General features: G+C 41.2%; 1 protein-coding gene across 1 annotated transcript; it reads left to right on the top strand.

The window, feature by feature from the left end:
- The first annotated feature begins 271 nt into the window (after nt 1-271).
- Nucleotides 272-4729, top strand: GPHB5 (glycoprotein hormone subunit beta 5). Its single transcript, XM_049899551.1, has 2 exons — nt 272-475; nt 4541-4729. The coding sequence occupies exons 1-2, from the start codon at nt 272-274 to the stop codon at nt 4727-4729; spliced, it is 393 nt and encodes a 130-aa protein (XP_049755508.1).
- The last annotated feature ends 12597 nt before the right edge of the window (nt 4730-17326 follow it).

The following is a 17326-nucleotide window of genomic DNA, read 5'->3' as shown; positions in this document are numbered from 1 at the left end:
GCAGTTGGGTCACAATAAGGAGTAGCCTGAGTATGCCCTTGGATGAGGGGTATCAAGAAGACACAGTGGGTCTGTGGAGCCAGCTACAAGGAAACCATGGGTACCTGTGTTGGAATTTGTCAGCATTTATAATTTCGTGGCCCATTTTTTTCTAAGATGCTAAGAGCAAGGTCCCTTTGAATGCAACCAACATATTGTTGGCCTTCTGTCCCATCGGGGCAGCTGGTTCTGTAAATTAACTCTCCTTCCTCTCCCTCTCCTGAGGAACAGCATGAGGCCTGCATACCTTTTCCTTGGCCCCATGGCCCTCCTCCTTCTGGTTGGCTGCAGCTGTGTCCTCAGCACCTCCAATGAGAGCCTGCACACCTTTGTGGGCTGTGCTGTGAGGGAGTTTACTTTTGTGGCCAAGAAGCCGGGTTGCAGAGGCCTTCGAATCACCACGGATGCCTGCTGGGGCCGCTGTGAGACTTGGGAGGTGAGTGGCTAAAACAGGCCCAGGGTGGGTGCCTTTGGGGGCAGCCACTTGGGCCTGACTCTTAAGTGTTTGCTTTTTTTTTTTTTTTTAATGAAATTAGGTAGAATTGGGAATCTGCCTTTTCCTGTGGATTTAAAAAAAACAAGGCAAAAACAATTATTTGGCATCCTCCAAAAGTTATCTGAAAGAAATATTATGCCCCTCCAACAAAGCCTTGATAAGATTAATAATTTGATTTACATGGAGTCTGTGTGTTTGGGAATCATCTCTAGGAGGGCAAGATGTACTATTCTACCTATATTACAAAGGACATGGAGAAATTCAAGGTGTGAGTGACTGCAAAGTCACATAAAGAGTCAGTGAACAATTGGGAATAAATTCTTGGTTTTAACCTATGACCAAAGCTCCTCCCTCGCATCTATCACACATTGCAATAGGCTAGCATCTTGGAGCTCTAGTGTGATAATGCCAGAGAACGACCAAGAGAGAGGCCCTAAACTGAATGGTGAGGTGGGTGAAGACTGGATCTCAGCCTCTCCTTCAGTGCCTCTCCCACAGCCCTGAGGTTGTTAGGTGTCATCAAGTCACTTCTGACTCATAGTGACCTTATAGAAGAGAATAGAACTGCCCCATAGGGTTTCCAAGGAAGCAGCTGGTGGATTTGACCTTTAGGTTAGCAGCTAAACTCTTAACCACTATGCCACCAGGAATCCCTCAACTCCCTAGGACCCTCAGGGATTATCACTAATGGATCCGTTAAATTCCTTTGTATTCAAGTATCTACCTGTTGTCATCCAGTGGATTCTGACTTACAGTGACCCTATAGGACAGTGTAGAACTGCTCTGTAGAGTTTCCCAGGAGCTGCTGGTGGACTTGAACTGCCAATCTTTTGGTTAGCAGGTGAGCTCTTAATCACTAGGTCACCAGGGTTCCCTATTCAAATATATAAGGTTGTTTTAGAGGCATTTACATTTAAAATGGGGATAAAAATCTCAAGCAAACTTAGAACTCTGTTGGTCTGAGATGAGGAGTTTGAGGGAGGAAGAGAGGGCCATTCAGCACTCCGTCAAGTCACACCACAGAGCAACTGTCCATTCTTCTCACTGAGGCCCATGTTTGTTACTGAGGAGCCCTAGCTCTGATCTTGTCTCATCTTGTCACCTTTAATGATCACCCAGTACTGCCAAATCAAGAACCAGCTTTCAAGGTCCTTAGCAATATGGCGTCTGCTCGCTTTCCCAGCACACATATTCTTATTTCTGGCCCTGTTTGACTGATTATTAAAAGGCTTTATGAAACATTCCTCATGGAATCTCATTTTTCATCCTTTCCCAATATTCCTTCTCATTTCCACCAGTCATGATCATATTTATTCATAGGTGACCGTCTTCAGTGCCAACTCCTTATCTAAGCCTTTTCTAACTCCTGGGAAGGCCTTGACTATATTCTACCTTGTCTTACTTTGTTCCTCAGCACTGGATTTTAAGTTCTTGGAGTGCAGGGACTGAGGGTCATCCTCGTGTTTTCATAACTCTTGTCAAAGTGTCATGTATGAGCAAGGCATTCAATAAATATTCATTGCATTAAATGGAATTGACCTCTACCTGGAGTTTTATAGGTTCTAACCTAATCAATGCTGCCCTAGAAGCACATGAGTGCTGTGCAAAGATGTTACTATTCAGAAAAATATTCTTCTATTCAGGGACGCAGAATCTCCGGGTGGTGTAAACACTTCGGACTGCTAAACAAAAGGTTGGAGGTTCGAGTCCACCCAAAGGCACCTCAGAAGAAAGGCCTGGTGATCTACTTCCAAAAAGTCAGCCATTGAAAACTCTATGTGGCACAGTTCTACTCTGATGTACATAGGGTTACCATAAGTTGGAATTGACCTCTCAGCAACTGGTTTTTGGTATTTAGGGACTCAGAGGGCAACTTGCTATTACTTAGAGAAAATTATGGTCCCATGAATGCACTTGGGTTATGGTGATGAAACTTCTAAATTAAAGGAAACTACTCCACTAGATTAGTTCTATTTTTTGCATCATTCAGGGGCTTAAGACCTGATCACCAAATGAAAAAATTCAGTTGCTAAGGATACTGTGGCTGTCCCTTGACATCAATTTTATGCAAGGAACTTTGGCACGTTCTCATATTCAGGGCCTGGCCTGGCATTGCCTCTCCTCACTTGTATCTTGCATCTTGGAGCTCTTTGTGGGCCAAAACCTCAAACCACTGTTTATCTTCAAGTCATCCCATCATCTCTTCTTTTTATAAATTGATGAATGTTTTTAAGGAGATCACAGTCACCAAGGGAGGGTGGTGCTCTTGCTGGAGAAGTGGACACACCAAGCATTAAAAAACAAGATTATCCTTACTTTGAGCCAGTTTTTATTTTTGTCTTTCTGTGTTACGAAAAAAGAGGTTACTTACAGGGGAAAAAAAAAAAAAAAAAGGAATGAGGTTTATTTTCCATGCAATCTGAAAGTTTCTCAGATAGGAAGCACTTTTTTTTTTTGTAACTCACCTGAGGAGCATGTCTGACAATAAAGATGTTCATGAAGACGAAGTGGCCAGACTTACATCTGAAGGTGAATCTGTTGCTGAAAATAGCTTTTGCTCCTGACAAGGGTTTAGGGTTGCCAGATTTAGCAGACAAAACAAAACACAAACAGGACGCCCATTTAAAATGGAATTTCAGATAAACAACAAACAATTTTTTAGTAAAAGTCTGTTCCATGCAATATTTGAGACAGGCTTATACTAAAAAATTATTTGGTAAATTATTATTTATCTGAAATTTCTATTTAACTGGGTGTCCTATATTTTATCTGACAACCCAGTCTAGGTTCTGAGAGTACTGAGGGTGAGAGGTCATGAGGCAAACTGAGGAAGGTTAAAATGCGGACTTAAAAGTTTGCAGAAAACAGTCAAGAACAATTCAGCATTTCTGTATGGTAGTCATCAAAGGCTAGACGGCTATTTTTATGACATTCATGTAAGTACTTCCTCCTGAGCCTCCATTAAATATATCTATTTTTCCCCAGAACAAGTGAAGGTGCTGCCCTTTTGGAAATTTGTTAATTGTCATTTTTATTATTATTTATAATTGCTCAAATAGCAATAATTGATGTCATTTATTGAACACTTACTTTGTGCGAGGCATTAGGCTGAGTGCTTTAGAAATACCGTCTTACCTTTTTCCTCACAACAATTGCTATGAGGTAGTTATTTTGTTTCACAGATGAGGAAACTGAGATTTCGAGCCATTAATTGGATTTTCCAAGGCTCCCAGCAAGTGACAAATCGGCCGTAGATCATGCTCCATCTATCTGACTGCAGGGCTTGAGATTTTATTGCCTGCCTTATGCAGGTTTTCTGATCTACATGTTCTGTTTATTAAAATTATCTTTGAATTTAGGATTCATAAAGGTGAAGAAGGAAATGAATCCTTGGATTAGCAGAACAACTCACAGGGCATTCAGCAAGTTGCCTTGCTCTATTTTGTTTCATTTATTCAACACAGTTATTGAGAATATCCTGTGTGCCAGATATTGTTTTAGGTCCTGGAGACACAGCAGTGAGTAAAATGGACAAAAATCCCTGTCCTAACAGAGCTTATTTTCTAGAGGGGAAAGAAATATAACTCAAATAAGTATATAATATGTCGGATGGTATTGATAAATGCCTCAGAGAAAAATAAAGCAGGAAGGAGGTTAGTAAGTTCCAGAGCGTGGAGGTGAGATGTTGCAATTTTAAAAGGGATAGTCAGGAAAGGCATCCCTGAAGGGGTGATACTTGAACAAAAATCTGAAATTGATGAAGGAGTGAATGTATAGAACGTTCCAGGTGGAGAAAATAGCAAGTGCAAGGACCCTCAAACTGCACTGGGAGCTCAGGATATGATGGTGAACAAAACAGATTCCTGCTTTCAGGAGTTGGCTTTCTACTGGCAGGAAACAGGTCAACAAGGAAACAACAATTTCTGATAGTGATAAGTGGTACCAAGAAAATGAAAAAGCATTGCTTGTTCTAATGGGTTTCCTGTTTTTTACCTGTGGGGACAGAAACCCATTCTGGAACCTCCCTACATTGAAGCTTATCATCGAGTCTGTACCTACAATGAGACCAAACAGGTGACCGTCAAGCTGCCTAACTGTGCTCCTGGAGTCGATCCCTTCTACACCTACCCCGTGGCTGTCCGCTGTGACTGCGGGGCCTGCTCCACTGCTACCACCGAGTGTGAGACCATCTGAAGCTGGCGTGGTCTGCACAACATAGCTGGCGGCCTTGAGCCTCACGGACCCACCTGCACAGGCAGCATAAGCAGTTCTACCCCCGGGATTCAAGGACTGTTTAATTTTGACCTTACCTGTGGAGGTTACCTTCTCCATTAGGTGCAGCCTACTTATGCTAAAAATGTAAAACAATATTTGTGCTTTCACCAAAATAATTGATGAGATTCATGCGTCTCCAAATTCATGTTTCTTTGCCTTGAGTCTTGGAATATAATTTGTGTATGGCAGTTCTCTCCCAATATGCTGATAATTCAAATGCATTAGGTGTAATTGGGAAATGAGGTGAGAAATTCTTTACATTCTCACATCCTATTTAACTACCAGCTTCCAGCTGAACTCTATGATCCAAGGGCCAGAAAGTAACAAGACCAGTGCTCTAGTCCTCCTGCCCCCAAGAAAATCCAGCTGTGAGCTTCCTTGGAGAAAACACCCATTCCCATTGTAACTGAGCAGTGATCTGTACATAGAGACTGCTCAGATTAACAAAGCAAGGGGGGTAGCAATAACTCAAATTAAGAGGTGTTTGCATTTGTGTGGTTATTTTCCCAAGTGAAATTTCCTAAGTTTCTTTAAGAGCCTTAATAAAGGGACCCCTTTGTGATAAGAACAAACAAACCAAAAACAAAAACTCAGAAAAAAAAATGTACTGGAGCTATCATTTAGGCTTAAAAACGTATGGAACTAAACCCATATTTTTAAAGTGCGATGTTCTCCCAGAGCTATCTCCAAAATGTTCAATCACAAGTATTCATCCCCACTTAGGATATTTTAAACTTAAACAGAAATTCATTAAACTCAGAAATTTTACACGTTTGTTGGGGTAAAACCGTACTGCTGTCTTGGAGGAAAAAGTCTGTGATTATCTAGCTCTTGCCCTCAAATCTTACAGCAGCTGATCCTCTGTGGCTTTTTTTTTTAAAGTCTGTAATGTCATGCAAGTGTCTTTCACTAATTCTGGTATTTTGGGAGGGGGGGATTTAACCTTGTTCCTTTTTCATAATATGCAAGAAAAATCTATATTAATGCCAATAAAGCATGCCTTCTGCCTTTTGAATTCATAAAACTTAAAAAAAAAACAAAACTCTTTTTAGTCATCAATACACTTGAAATAACAGTAAGAAATATACTTAAAATGAACTACAAGGTTATCTTGAGCATTAGTTTAGGGTGTCATTTTTAATAAGAGACACAGAGAGATGACTCTGGGTAGTCTGAGCCCCACAGGTGGCCTGATTTGCGTACATACCCCTGGCATAGCTGGGAGCCAGGAGTTCTGTTTCAGAAATCAAGGTGCTTCCATGCAAAACAGCCAAGTAACTGTTGATATTGATGGTCAAGCCCTGGGTTGCTGGGGTGAATACCTGGGACCAAGGGGCATTAGCAAATGTCACCCTTAACTTTCAGTGCAAATCTACTAGTGGGCAAGGAAGTCACTCTTACATAAAAAGGAGTGCCAGGGGTCTTTGCTGGGACAGTAGGTGATGCTTAGGGAAGATACTGGGTGGTACCACTCAAGGGGTTTCCAACCCATCCCTAAGAATTTTTCCCAGGGTTTTCTGAGAGAAAGAGTTGCTTCTTAAGAGAACGTAGGGAGAAATAGCAGAAACAATAAGGGCTTGACAGAACCTGAGAAAAGATGGCCACTGCATTAGCAAGGGTCCTACCAGGAAACAGACATTCCATTTCAGTGGGATGTTGAGGAAAGTTTAATGAAGAAAGTATTTACAAATGTGTGGCCAGGGTAAAGGAAACCAAGGGGGTGGTGAAACACCTGCAGTTTAGAAGCAACGGGGAGTCCTATGACTCTAGGCTGAAAGAGCAAGAGGATGGAGTGGTTATCAGACCCAAAGAGAACTGTAGGAGAAGGATGCCTGGCAGGAGCTGTGGTCTTTGGTAGGAGGAGGCAGCCATTACTGACTTGAGGCCTGGTAGGGAGGGAGTTGGGGAAGCAAATACTCAACTCTCCTCCCATCCCCTCATCTGCTTGTGCCTCCCATTGGCTGAATCAAATAGGAAGGCAGATGGCGAGGGTGCCCATTGATTCCGTCATAAAGGTGAGCCTCCTGGGTGATAGGTTGACAAAGTGTGGAGAGTGGGTCAAAGAACATAAATGGATACAATCCAGCACAGCTGTCTTTTGGGAACTTAGCCAGCATGTGGTAGGCAGAAATGTTGGCTCTGAGAGCAATAAGGTACGTTGGTGCATCATAATTACTAAGACTCACATATGGTAAATTGGGATGGGATACATGTGGAAAGGTATGCGCTGGCTAAAACAGTGTCTACAACATTCCAGAGACAAGGAACGATAGCAATGTTAAGGACTGTAGGTTGGGGTTACTTGGTTGTTAAGTGCAATCAAAGCACTCAGGGCATGGTATGAATGCCAGAAGGTAGCTGTCACAGATTGAATTATGGCCCCCCGCCCCCCAAATGTGTGTATCAATTTGGCTGGACCATGATTTCCAGTATTTTGTGGTTGTCCTCCATTTTGTGGCTGTAATTTTTTTGTTAAAAAGGGTTAGGGTGGGATTGTAACACCCTTACCAGGTCACATCCCTGATCCAATGTAAAGGGAGTTTCCCTGGGGTATGGCCTGCACCACCTTTTATCTCTCAAGATAAAAGGAAAGGGAAGTAAGCAGAGAGCTGGGAACCTCATACCACCAAGAAAGCAGTGATGGGAGCAAAGCGTGTCCTTTCGACCTGAGGTTCCTGCGCTGAGATGCTCCCACAGCAAGGGAAGACTGATGCATCACAAGGACCTTCCTCCAGAGCGGACACAGACAGAAAATCTTCCCCTGGAGCCGGTGCCCTGAATTCGAACTTCTACCCTGCTTAACTGTGAGAGAATAAATTTCTCTTTGTTAAGCCATCCACTTGTGGTATTTCTGTTATAGCAGCACTGGATAACTAAGACGGTAGCATTTGAAAAGACTCTTTTCTTCTGCAGCTAGAGGGCAGACTGTGCTGAAAATCAGGCCCAGCCTTAATGGCAGAGCAGCTGAATTGTTTAAACGGCTGCATTCAAAATCCTGGCAAGTCTCCTACACTTAAGTCAAGATCCTAATAGGGAAGGAGTGAGGCACAGAGAGCTGCCGGCATGGGGACAATTAGGTGGATGCCTTTGAAGTTCCTGTGCAGGAGGGGTCCACTCTTCCTTGCCAGAGCAAAGTAGGTTCTCCTTGCTTAGAGACCATATAGAGACCCCATCTGAGAAGGCTGCTTTACATGACACTTCTTGCTCTCAACCCTTTATTGGTTCTAGATGAGTATGAGGGATAACCTGGCTGGGGAAGGACTCACCTTGCTGTGGGAGAAACGGAAGGAAACTCAGGACTTGACTAATGCAAACCAGGAGATACCTGTAGCATATGCCTGGGAATGGATCTTGAGGGTGTTGGACTGGAATGAGATGGGGAAAGTGGCAGAATATAAGAAAACCTGAGCAGAGCTTATTGACATGGAGGCATTCTCCAGGGCTTGGTACTTAACGTCCTCATAAGGACACCTGGATCTGGTCCTAATGTGCTGTTGGGATGGCTTCTTAAAGTTTGGGGAACACGATGGCCTATGGTAATGAGGAGGAGAAGCCCAAATGGCCCTGGCAGAGTACTGAGGAGCAAAAGACTCAGAGAGGTGGGCCTGCTAGAATGGATTTATCACACAAGACCAGAGAACTCACCAGTTGGTCCGTGGGAGGGCACAGCTGACGCTCCCTTTGCTAAAGCAACAAGGTGTCACTAGTGAGGAACACCTGCATCATAGAAGAGCTTAACAGCGGCTGTCCTTTGTAAGCTGGGGCTGATGACAGAGGAAGCTGTCTTGGTCTTGGGCTCCCTGGTATTACTAGTGGACGTGGTAGGGTTCTGGAATAGCAGAGACTGGGTGTTGACACATAGCTATAAGAGGCCAGATGGACATAATCCTGTAACAGGCAACAAAGCCACAATGGCCACTAGGGGTCTGTGGTGCTGGCTAATAATCCACGGTGTTCTTAGTCTATGGTCTTCCAAATTTTCCACACTAAACATATGTTTATAATCGGAAAAGCTTAAGAGAAAAGAGGAAACTATCTCTGTCAGGATTTATACCAGTGCTAAACTTGCATTTTTCAAATCCTCCTTTTCCCTCTCTCGCACGAATATTTATTCTTATTTCATGCAAAGACACTGTGTTTGGGGAATAAAGACATCAACATTGTTATCTTTGGGGGGAGCTCTTACTATAAACCTCACTGTTTGCATGAATTATTCTTAATTCTTGTGACAATCACGCTAGTAGACATTGTTATTCCATTTTATGGATGATAAAACTGATGCTCAGAGAGGTCAAGTAACTTACCCAAGGTCACACAGCTAGTAAGTAGAATGTGTCAGGTCTCTGACCCAGAACCAAAGCCCTTTCTATGAGAGCACAATGGTTTTTGTGAATGCACCTTCGAAGTCGTTCCTGCCTGGAAAAGCCTTTGGGTTGATTGACTTCAGATCATCTCTCACCACTGACTAGCATCTTTGTGACCTCTCCTACATGTGGCTCAGTGTGAGTATGGGTTGTTTTATGGAGATTGGAGATTTTTTTTCTGGTTTCCTATATAAACTCCAGGAAGATTATGTTTTGCTGTAGCTCAAATCAAAGCTTAAAACAACAGAGAGAATGAGGAGGTAAAGAAGCAGAGCCTCAAAAGGAAATTCAGAGGCTGCTGTGGAAATGAGGGTTATATGATCTTAACTCTTTTCCAATGCAGTGTGAAAACTGGGTGCAGGGGAATGGTGTTCCTGTACCTTTTAGGAGAGCTGTAGATAAAACTGAGAGCCCCTGGGTGGTGTAAACAGTTAAAGTGCTTGGCTGCTAACCAAAAGGTTTGAGGTTCAAGTCTCACCGAGGTGGCTCAGAAGAATCCTGGCTGTCTACTACTGAAAAACCAGCCACTGAAAACCTTGTGGAGTACAGTTCTATTCTGACACACATGGGGTTGCCGTGAGTCAGAACTGACTGTATGGCAACTGTTTTTTTTTTTTTTAAACATCTTATTTTTTGAATCTTTTTTTTTTTTGTACTGTGCTTTAGGTGCAAATTTACAGCTCAAGTTAGTTTCTCATACAAAAATTTATACAGACATTGTTGTGTGATCTTAGTTGCTATCCCTATAATGTGACAGCACACTCCCCCTTTCAACCCCAGATTTCTCATGTCCGTTCAACCAGTTCCTATCCCTTTCTGCCTTCTCATCTCTCCTCCGGACAGGAGCTGTCTGTTTAGTCTCATGTATCCACTTGAACTAAGAAGCACACTCTTCCTGAGTATCATTTTATGTCTTATAAAAAAAAAAAAAAAAAACTAGTGCTATCGAGTTGTTTATGTCTTATAAAATAGTCCAGTCTAATCTTTGTCTGAAGAGTTGGCTGCAGGCATGCTTTTAGTTCTGGGTTAACAGAGAGTCCAGGGGTCATGTCTTCTGGGGTTCCTCCAGTCTCAATCAGACCATTAAGTCTGGTCTTTTTACTAGAATTTGAATTCTGCACCCCACTTTTCTCCTGCTCCGTCAAGGATTCTCTGTTGTGTTGCCTGTTAGGCAGTCATTGGTGGTAGCTGGGCACAATCTAGTTCTTCTGATCTCAGGCTGATGGAGTCTCTGGTTTATGTGGTCCTTTTTGTCTCTTGGGCTAATATTTTGCTTGTATCTTTGGTATTCTTCATTCTCCTTTGCTCGGGGTGGGTTGGGGCCAATTGATGCATTTTAGATGGCCACTTGCTAGCTTTTAAGACCCCAGACGCCACTCACCAAAGTGGGATGCAGAATATTTTCTTAATAAACTTTGTTATGCCAGTTGACCTACATGTTCCCTGAAACCATTGTCCCCAAACCCCCACCCCTGCTACTCTGTCCCTTGAAGTGTTTGGTTGTTTCAGGAAACTTCTTAGCTTTTGGTTTAGTCAAGTTGTGTGGACTTCCCCTGTATTGTGTGTTGTCCTTCCCTTCATCTAAGATGATTCTTGTCTACTATCTAGTTAGTGAATTTCCCTCTCCTTCTCCTCATAATGTTTTCTTCTTTGTTTAATCCTTTTCTTGAGTTCTTATAATAGTGATCTTATACAATATTTGTCCTTTTGTGACTAATTTCACTCAGCATAATGCCTTCTAGATTCATCCATGTTATGAGATGTTTCAAGGATTCATTGTTATTCTTTATTGTTGTGTAGTATTCCATTGTGTGAATATACCATGATTTGTTTATCCATTCATGCATTCATGGGCACCTAGGTTGTTTCCATCTTTTTGCTATTGTGAACAGTGCTGCAATGAACATGGGTGTGCATGTATCTGCGTGATGGCTCTTGTTTCTCTAGGATACATTCTAAGGAGTGGAATTGCTGGATCATATGGTACTTCTATTTCTATCTTTTTAAGGAAGTGTCAAATTGATTTCCAAAGTGGTTGTACCATTTTACATTCCCACCACAGTATATAAGTGTTCCAGTCTCTCCGCAGCCTCTCCAACATTTATTATTTTGTGTTTTTTGGTTTAATGCCAGCCTTGTTGTGGTGAGATGGTATCTCATTGTAGTTTTGATTTGCATTTCTCTAATGGCTAATGATTATGAGCATTTCCTCACGTATCTGTTAGCCGCCTGAATGTCTTCTTTGGTGAAGTGCCTGTTCATATCCTTTGCCCGTTTTTTTTTTTTTTAATTGGGTTATTTGATTGTTTGTTGTTGAGGTTTTGTAGTTTTGTAGATTTTAGAGATTAGACCCTGATCAGATATGTTGTAGCCAAAATTTTTTTCCTGTCTGTAGGTTGTCTTTTTACACTTTTGATGAAGTCTTTTGATGAGCATAAGTGTTGATTTTTAGGAGCTCCCAATTATCTAGTTTCTCTTCTGGTGTTTGTGCATTGTTAGTTATGTTTTGTATTCTGTTTATGACATGTATTAGGACTCCTAGTGTTGTTGATGGTCAAGTGGTTTTTGTTGGTTAGATAAAACTAACTCTCAGGACTTACAGTTGGAAATATGCTTATTTTGCAATTAACAAAAGATAAGGGGAGGGAGAAGTTCCCTGTAAGTTTTTTTTTTCTTCCCCCATGGGAGCATTTTCCAATGAAGATAAATTCTCACAGCTTATTTCACTTCTGGCTTTAGGAGTGGTGTAAATCAATATTAGATCCATTAATAGAAATGGGAATATATGCTTCCCTTCTTCTTTTGGTTAGGAAATGAATGAGGCACCAAGAAAGTACCAAGCTTTGCTACAGTGACCCAACTAATTCTTCAAATTAATTAGTTTCTTAATCAATAAAAACATTTCAGAGATAATAGGTGAACTGTGTATATAATGTAACATTAATAAAACACATTGTATTTTATGAAGTTTTCCAAGAGGACTGCTTGCCTTCATTCAGGAGACATTTTCTTCAAAACAATGTGTATTATATCTCTTTTTGGTTTCCTTTTTCAAAACATTCCAGGAAACAATTAAGAAGTCATTTCAAACTGTTCTTTAGCAAATTCTGCAAATTTAATTTTCTGTTGAAAATTTCTACTAGTGAAACAGCTTATTGGATCGGAAAAATTTCAGTCCTTATTCGCAAGATGAATCTTCTGGCATTTGTTTTATAATGATTTCCTTTGGCTTAATGAATGGAATTGCTTAAAATTTTATATGGGGAGATACAGAAAGCTTCGTGTCTTGTTGCTATGATCCTGGAGTATCTGAGTGGGGTGTGAAGACCTCTGAGGAGGGGATGTCTAGTAACAGGGAGAGGATGAGAAGAAGCTCCGTAATTGGCAGTGCCAGGCAGAGGCTTGTCTCCAAGGTCAAGGAAGTTAAGTAAACATTTCCTAAGTTCTTTGGTTTTATATTTGACCTTAAGTTTCCTCAGCTGTACGATTTCTTTGACATACTGAGTAATTGAGTTAAAAAAAAAAAAAAAGGCCTCTTGATACACAGGATCAATTATATGCTCTGACCTTGATCATGAGCCATCAGGCCTTCTGGAAAGTCACAAAAAGACAATAAAACAAAGAAACAAGACCCCTACCAACAAAGAGACCTCAAAATAGAAAGGAAGAAGCCATTTTGCTTTTAGAAAGAGTATCATCAATACAGGCAGTCTCTGGATTATGGACAAGTTCTGTTCCTGTCTCTCTTTAAGTTGAATTTGTATATAGGTCAGAAAGGTTAGATATAGTTCATACATAACCTTAGTTAGTCAAATGTCTACCTTGGTGTATAGTGTATACTGTACCTTCCTATGCATAAAAAACATTAAAGAAACACTTTCAGATACCCTAAAACATCTTTAGCATAATAATGTTTTGTTGTTGTTAGGTGTTGTTGAGTCTGTTCCAGCTGATAGCGACCCTGTGTACAATAGAACAAAACACTGCCTGGTCCTGTGCCATTCTCACAATCATTGTTATGCTTGAGCCCATTGTTGCAGCCACTGTGTCACTCCATCTCATCTGGGTTCTTCCTCTTTTTCGCAGACCCTCTACTTGACCAAGCATGATGTCCTTCTACAGGGACTGAGCCCTTGTGATAACATGTCCAAAGTATGTAAGATGAATTTTCGCAATCCTTGCCTTTAAGGAGCATTTTGGCTGCACTTCTTTCAGGACAGATTTGTTTGTTCTTTTGGCAGTTCATGGTATCCTCAATATTCTTCACCAACACCATAATTCAAAGGCATCAATTCTTCTTTGGTCTTCCTTATTTATTGCCCAGCTTTTGCATACATATGAGGCAATTGAAAACACCGTGGCTTGGGTCAGGCACACCTTAGTCTTCAAGGTGACATCTTTGCTTTTCAGCATTTTAAAGAGATCTTTTGTGGCAGATTTGCCCAATGAAATGCATCTTTTGATTACTTGACTGCTGCTTCCATGGGTGTTGATTGTAGATCCAAGTAAAATGAAATCGTTGATAACTTCAATCTTTTCTCATTTATCATGATATTGCTTATTGGTCCAATTTTGAGGATTTTTGTTTTCTTTATGTTGAGGTGTAATCCATACTGAAGGCTGTGGTCTTTGATCATCATCAGTAAGTGCTTCAGGTCCTCTTCACTTTCAGAAAGCAAGGTTGTATCATCTGCACATTGCAGGTTGTTAACAAGTCTTCCTCCAGTCCTGATGCTGTGTTTTTCTTCATATAGTCCAGCTTCTTAGTTTATTTGCTCAGCATACAGACTGAATAGGTATGATGAAAGGATACAATCCAGATGCACACCTTTCCTGACTTTAAACCATGCAGAATCTCCTTGTTCTGTTCTAACAGCTGCCTCTTGATCTATGTACAGATTCCTCCTGAGCACAATTAAGTGTTCTGGAATTTCCATTCTTCACAATGTTATCCATAATTTGTTATGAGCCACACAGTTGAATGCCTTAGCACAATCAAAACACAGGTAAACATCTTTTTGGTATTCTCTGCTTTCAGCCAGGATCCACCTGACATCAGCAATGATATCCCTGGTTCCCGGTCCTCATCTGAATCCAGCTTGAATTTCTGACAGTTTTCTGTTGATGTACTGCTGCAACCATTTTTGAATGATCTTCAGCAAAATTTTACTTGTGTGTTATATTAACGATATTGTTTGATAATTTCCACATTCGGTTGGACCACCTTTCTTTGGAATAGGCATAAATATGAATCTTTTCCTGTTGTTTGGCCAGGTAGTTGTCTTCTAAATTTCTTGGTGTAAATGAATGAACACTTCTAGTGTTCCATCTGTTTGTTGAAACATCTCAGTTGTTATTCTATCAATTCCTGGAGCCTTGTTTTTCACCAATGCCTTCAGTGCAGCTTGAACTTCTTTCAGTACCATTTGTTCGTGATCACATGCTACCTCCTGAAATGGTTGAATGTTGACCAATTCTTTCTGGTACAGTGACTCTGTATTCCTTCCATCTTCTTTTGATGCTTCCTGTGTCGTTCAGTATTTTGCCCGTAGAATCCTTCCACTATTGCAACTCAAGACTTGAATTTTTACTTCAGTTCTTTCAGCTGAATAATAATACATTAATGATAATAATGATGCTTTGATGGGCATCGCAAAGTAGTGCCTGTTTGTTATTATGAACCATTGTATATACCTCAAAATTATAATATAATAGGCTTTACGGGGCTAGTTTGTAACTACGGGTTGTAAGTCAGTCGGCCGTTCCTAACTCAGTGACTGCTTGTATTACCAAGATGAGAAGGATAATTATCTTTGGGTGATGTTGAAGACAGGATTATGAGCAAGGGATAAATGTGAATATCCCCAAATGTCAAATAATATCCAACTTAAAATAATTTGAAAGAGCATTTATTCACTGCAAACAAACTATATACAAACACAACAAAGGATACTGATGAATTATTCATTGTCATTACCTCAAGGAACTGTACATGTAGAAATTTATCCTGTTAGTTTGAAAATTGTATGTGAAGTGTTTGAGAGATCATGTTTTCTTGGCTTCACTGGGCTGCTCCTGCCAAGTGTCCTGAGATGTCCGTAGCATGGAAAGGTGGGCCATCAAAGGCAGGTGATCTAAACCCCCAGGTGATTTTGACCCTTCATCTTCCATTTCCTCTTGGAATCTACATACCGAAATTAAAATATTCTGGGGGAACCAATTTTACCGAGTGGCATCAAAACATCTAGTGTTTTAAAATATGTGGGAAACATTTTCAAGCAAGAGATTTTGACCAACTTTTGGCTCCTGCTTGGCAAGCTCAAGAAGCCAATGCTGAAACATCTCCCCATTGAACCATAAATACCTTTTAGTGAGAAACAAGGTCCAAATGAAATCAGTCACAAATTTCAGCATTAACCAAATCTGAGCCAACTTGAGGACAAAACCTAAAAGGAACTAATGTACCACATGTTTACTCATTCTAATTTCAGCATTCCGAACTGCAGTCAAGCGGAGGAGAAGAAGCGAGTGGGCTCTGATCAGGGGGTCTCTCTTCTTCAGCACTTGATTATTGCCATGCACTTAATTCAGCAGAAGCATTTTTATTCAAATGAAGAGAGGCTTTCGGATATCTTGGGCTGGGATTTTATTTTACTGTTGTAGTAAACTCGTTGCCATAGAGTCGATTTCAACTCATAGTGACCTTATAAGACAGAGTAGAACTGCTCCATAGGGTTTCGAAGGAGCGGCTAGTGGATTAGAACTGCTGACCTTTGGTTAGCAGCAGAGATTTTAACCACTGTGCCATTAGGGCTCTATTGCAGTAAAGGGACTGGGAATCAAACATTTTAAATTTACAAGTAAATAAATTATTCAAAAGAAATTTTGTGTTGATGCCGGTTTTCTTTCTATATTAGTTTCCAATGAAGAGGGTAAAATAGACTTTGTGACTCTAGGCAGGAAGTGAATGGGTGGGTGTGCAGTGGTGTGGCAGGCTGTGGGCAGATATGCAGTCCCAGGTGAAATCTTGAAAATAGTATGAGAAATACTTTTTGGAAAGCACCAGTGGTTATAAGCAAAAAATCAGGGATAATTAATCTTTGATAAGACTCCAGTTTTGGATTTGATCGAACCCTTTCAAGAATGCTAACTGCTTTGGGTAGCCAAACTGCTCCCAGATGTAAAAGTAGTCCCAGTTTAAAAACCTTTCATTTTGTGGGCACTCTCAGGACACAGGTGGGTTCCTACATCCTAGAGCATGATGGAAGACACTGAAAGTATTTAAAGCCTGCTCAGACAGAAGTCAGGCCAGCAGTGCAAAGGGAAGCCTACTGCAAGAAGTGGAGGTGGTCCTTCAAAGAGGAAGTGGTCCCTTAATGACTGCACCTACGCAAAGACACCAGGGCCACATCCTGTGAGAGCGTTGTTGACAACCCAGCCAGGCCATTTGCAGGTGCAAAAGAAGTGGTGATCTTTGTGCTCTGTCTTGATTTATTTGAAGGTAGGTGTAATTTGCCTTTAGATCTTTTTAGTAGCGATGGGATTTGAAGACGACCATAGATTTCAGTGTGTGTGTGTGTGTTTACAATTTTTAAGGATTCTTGTACACAGGATGTGCTGTGGGCATGGAGAACACAGCATGGTCTCCAGTGATGTTTAGCAAAATATGTTGCTTATGTCAACAAGGGGGATAAGTGAATAAAACTCTGGTCTGTGCTTAAGGCAGTCAAGCAATGAGTCTGTGGGATGCCCTGTTTAGAGAACAAGTAGTTTGCAATTAACCCTCATTCTGGCACTGTCTTAGTTATCTCCTGCTGCTGTAACAGAAATACCACAAGTGGATGGCTAAATTTATTTTCTCACAGTAAAGTAGGCTAAAAGTCCAAATTTGGGGCGTCAGCTCCAAGAGAAATCTTTCTCTCTGTGTCGGCTCTAGAGGAAGGTCCTTGTCCTCAATCTTCCTCTGGTTGAGGAGCTTCTCAGGTGCAGGAGCTCTGGGTCCAAAGGATGTGCTCTACTCCGGTGGTGCTTTCTTGGTGGTTTGAGGTCCCCAACTCTCTGCTTGCTTCCCTTTCCTTTTCTCTCTTGTAAGATAAAAGGAAACCCTGGTGGCATAGTGGCTAAGTGCTACAGCTGTTAACCAAGAGGTCAG

The sequence above is a fragment of the Elephas maximus genome, chromosome 10 (genome assembly GCF_024166365.1).
Source record: "Elephas maximus indicus isolate mEleMax1 chromosome 10, mEleMax1 primary haplotype, whole genome shotgun sequence".
Taxonomy (NCBI): Eukaryota; Metazoa; Chordata; class Mammalia; order Proboscidea; family Elephantidae; genus Elephas; species Elephas maximus.
The sequence above is the reverse complement of the archived record's forward strand: the minus strand, read 5'-3'. Positions and strand labels throughout refer to the sequence as shown.

Bases quoted from the DNA above. Each gene is read 5' to 3' on its own strand.
- GPHB5 (XM_049899551.1), top strand. From the start codon at position 272: ATGAGGCCTGCATACCTTTTCCTTGGCCCCATGGCCCTCCTCCTTCTG. The intron at 476-4,540 runs GTGAGTGGCTAA...CTGTGGGGACAG, and splicing joins GCCGCTGTGAGACTTGGGAG to AAACCCATTCTGGAACCTCC.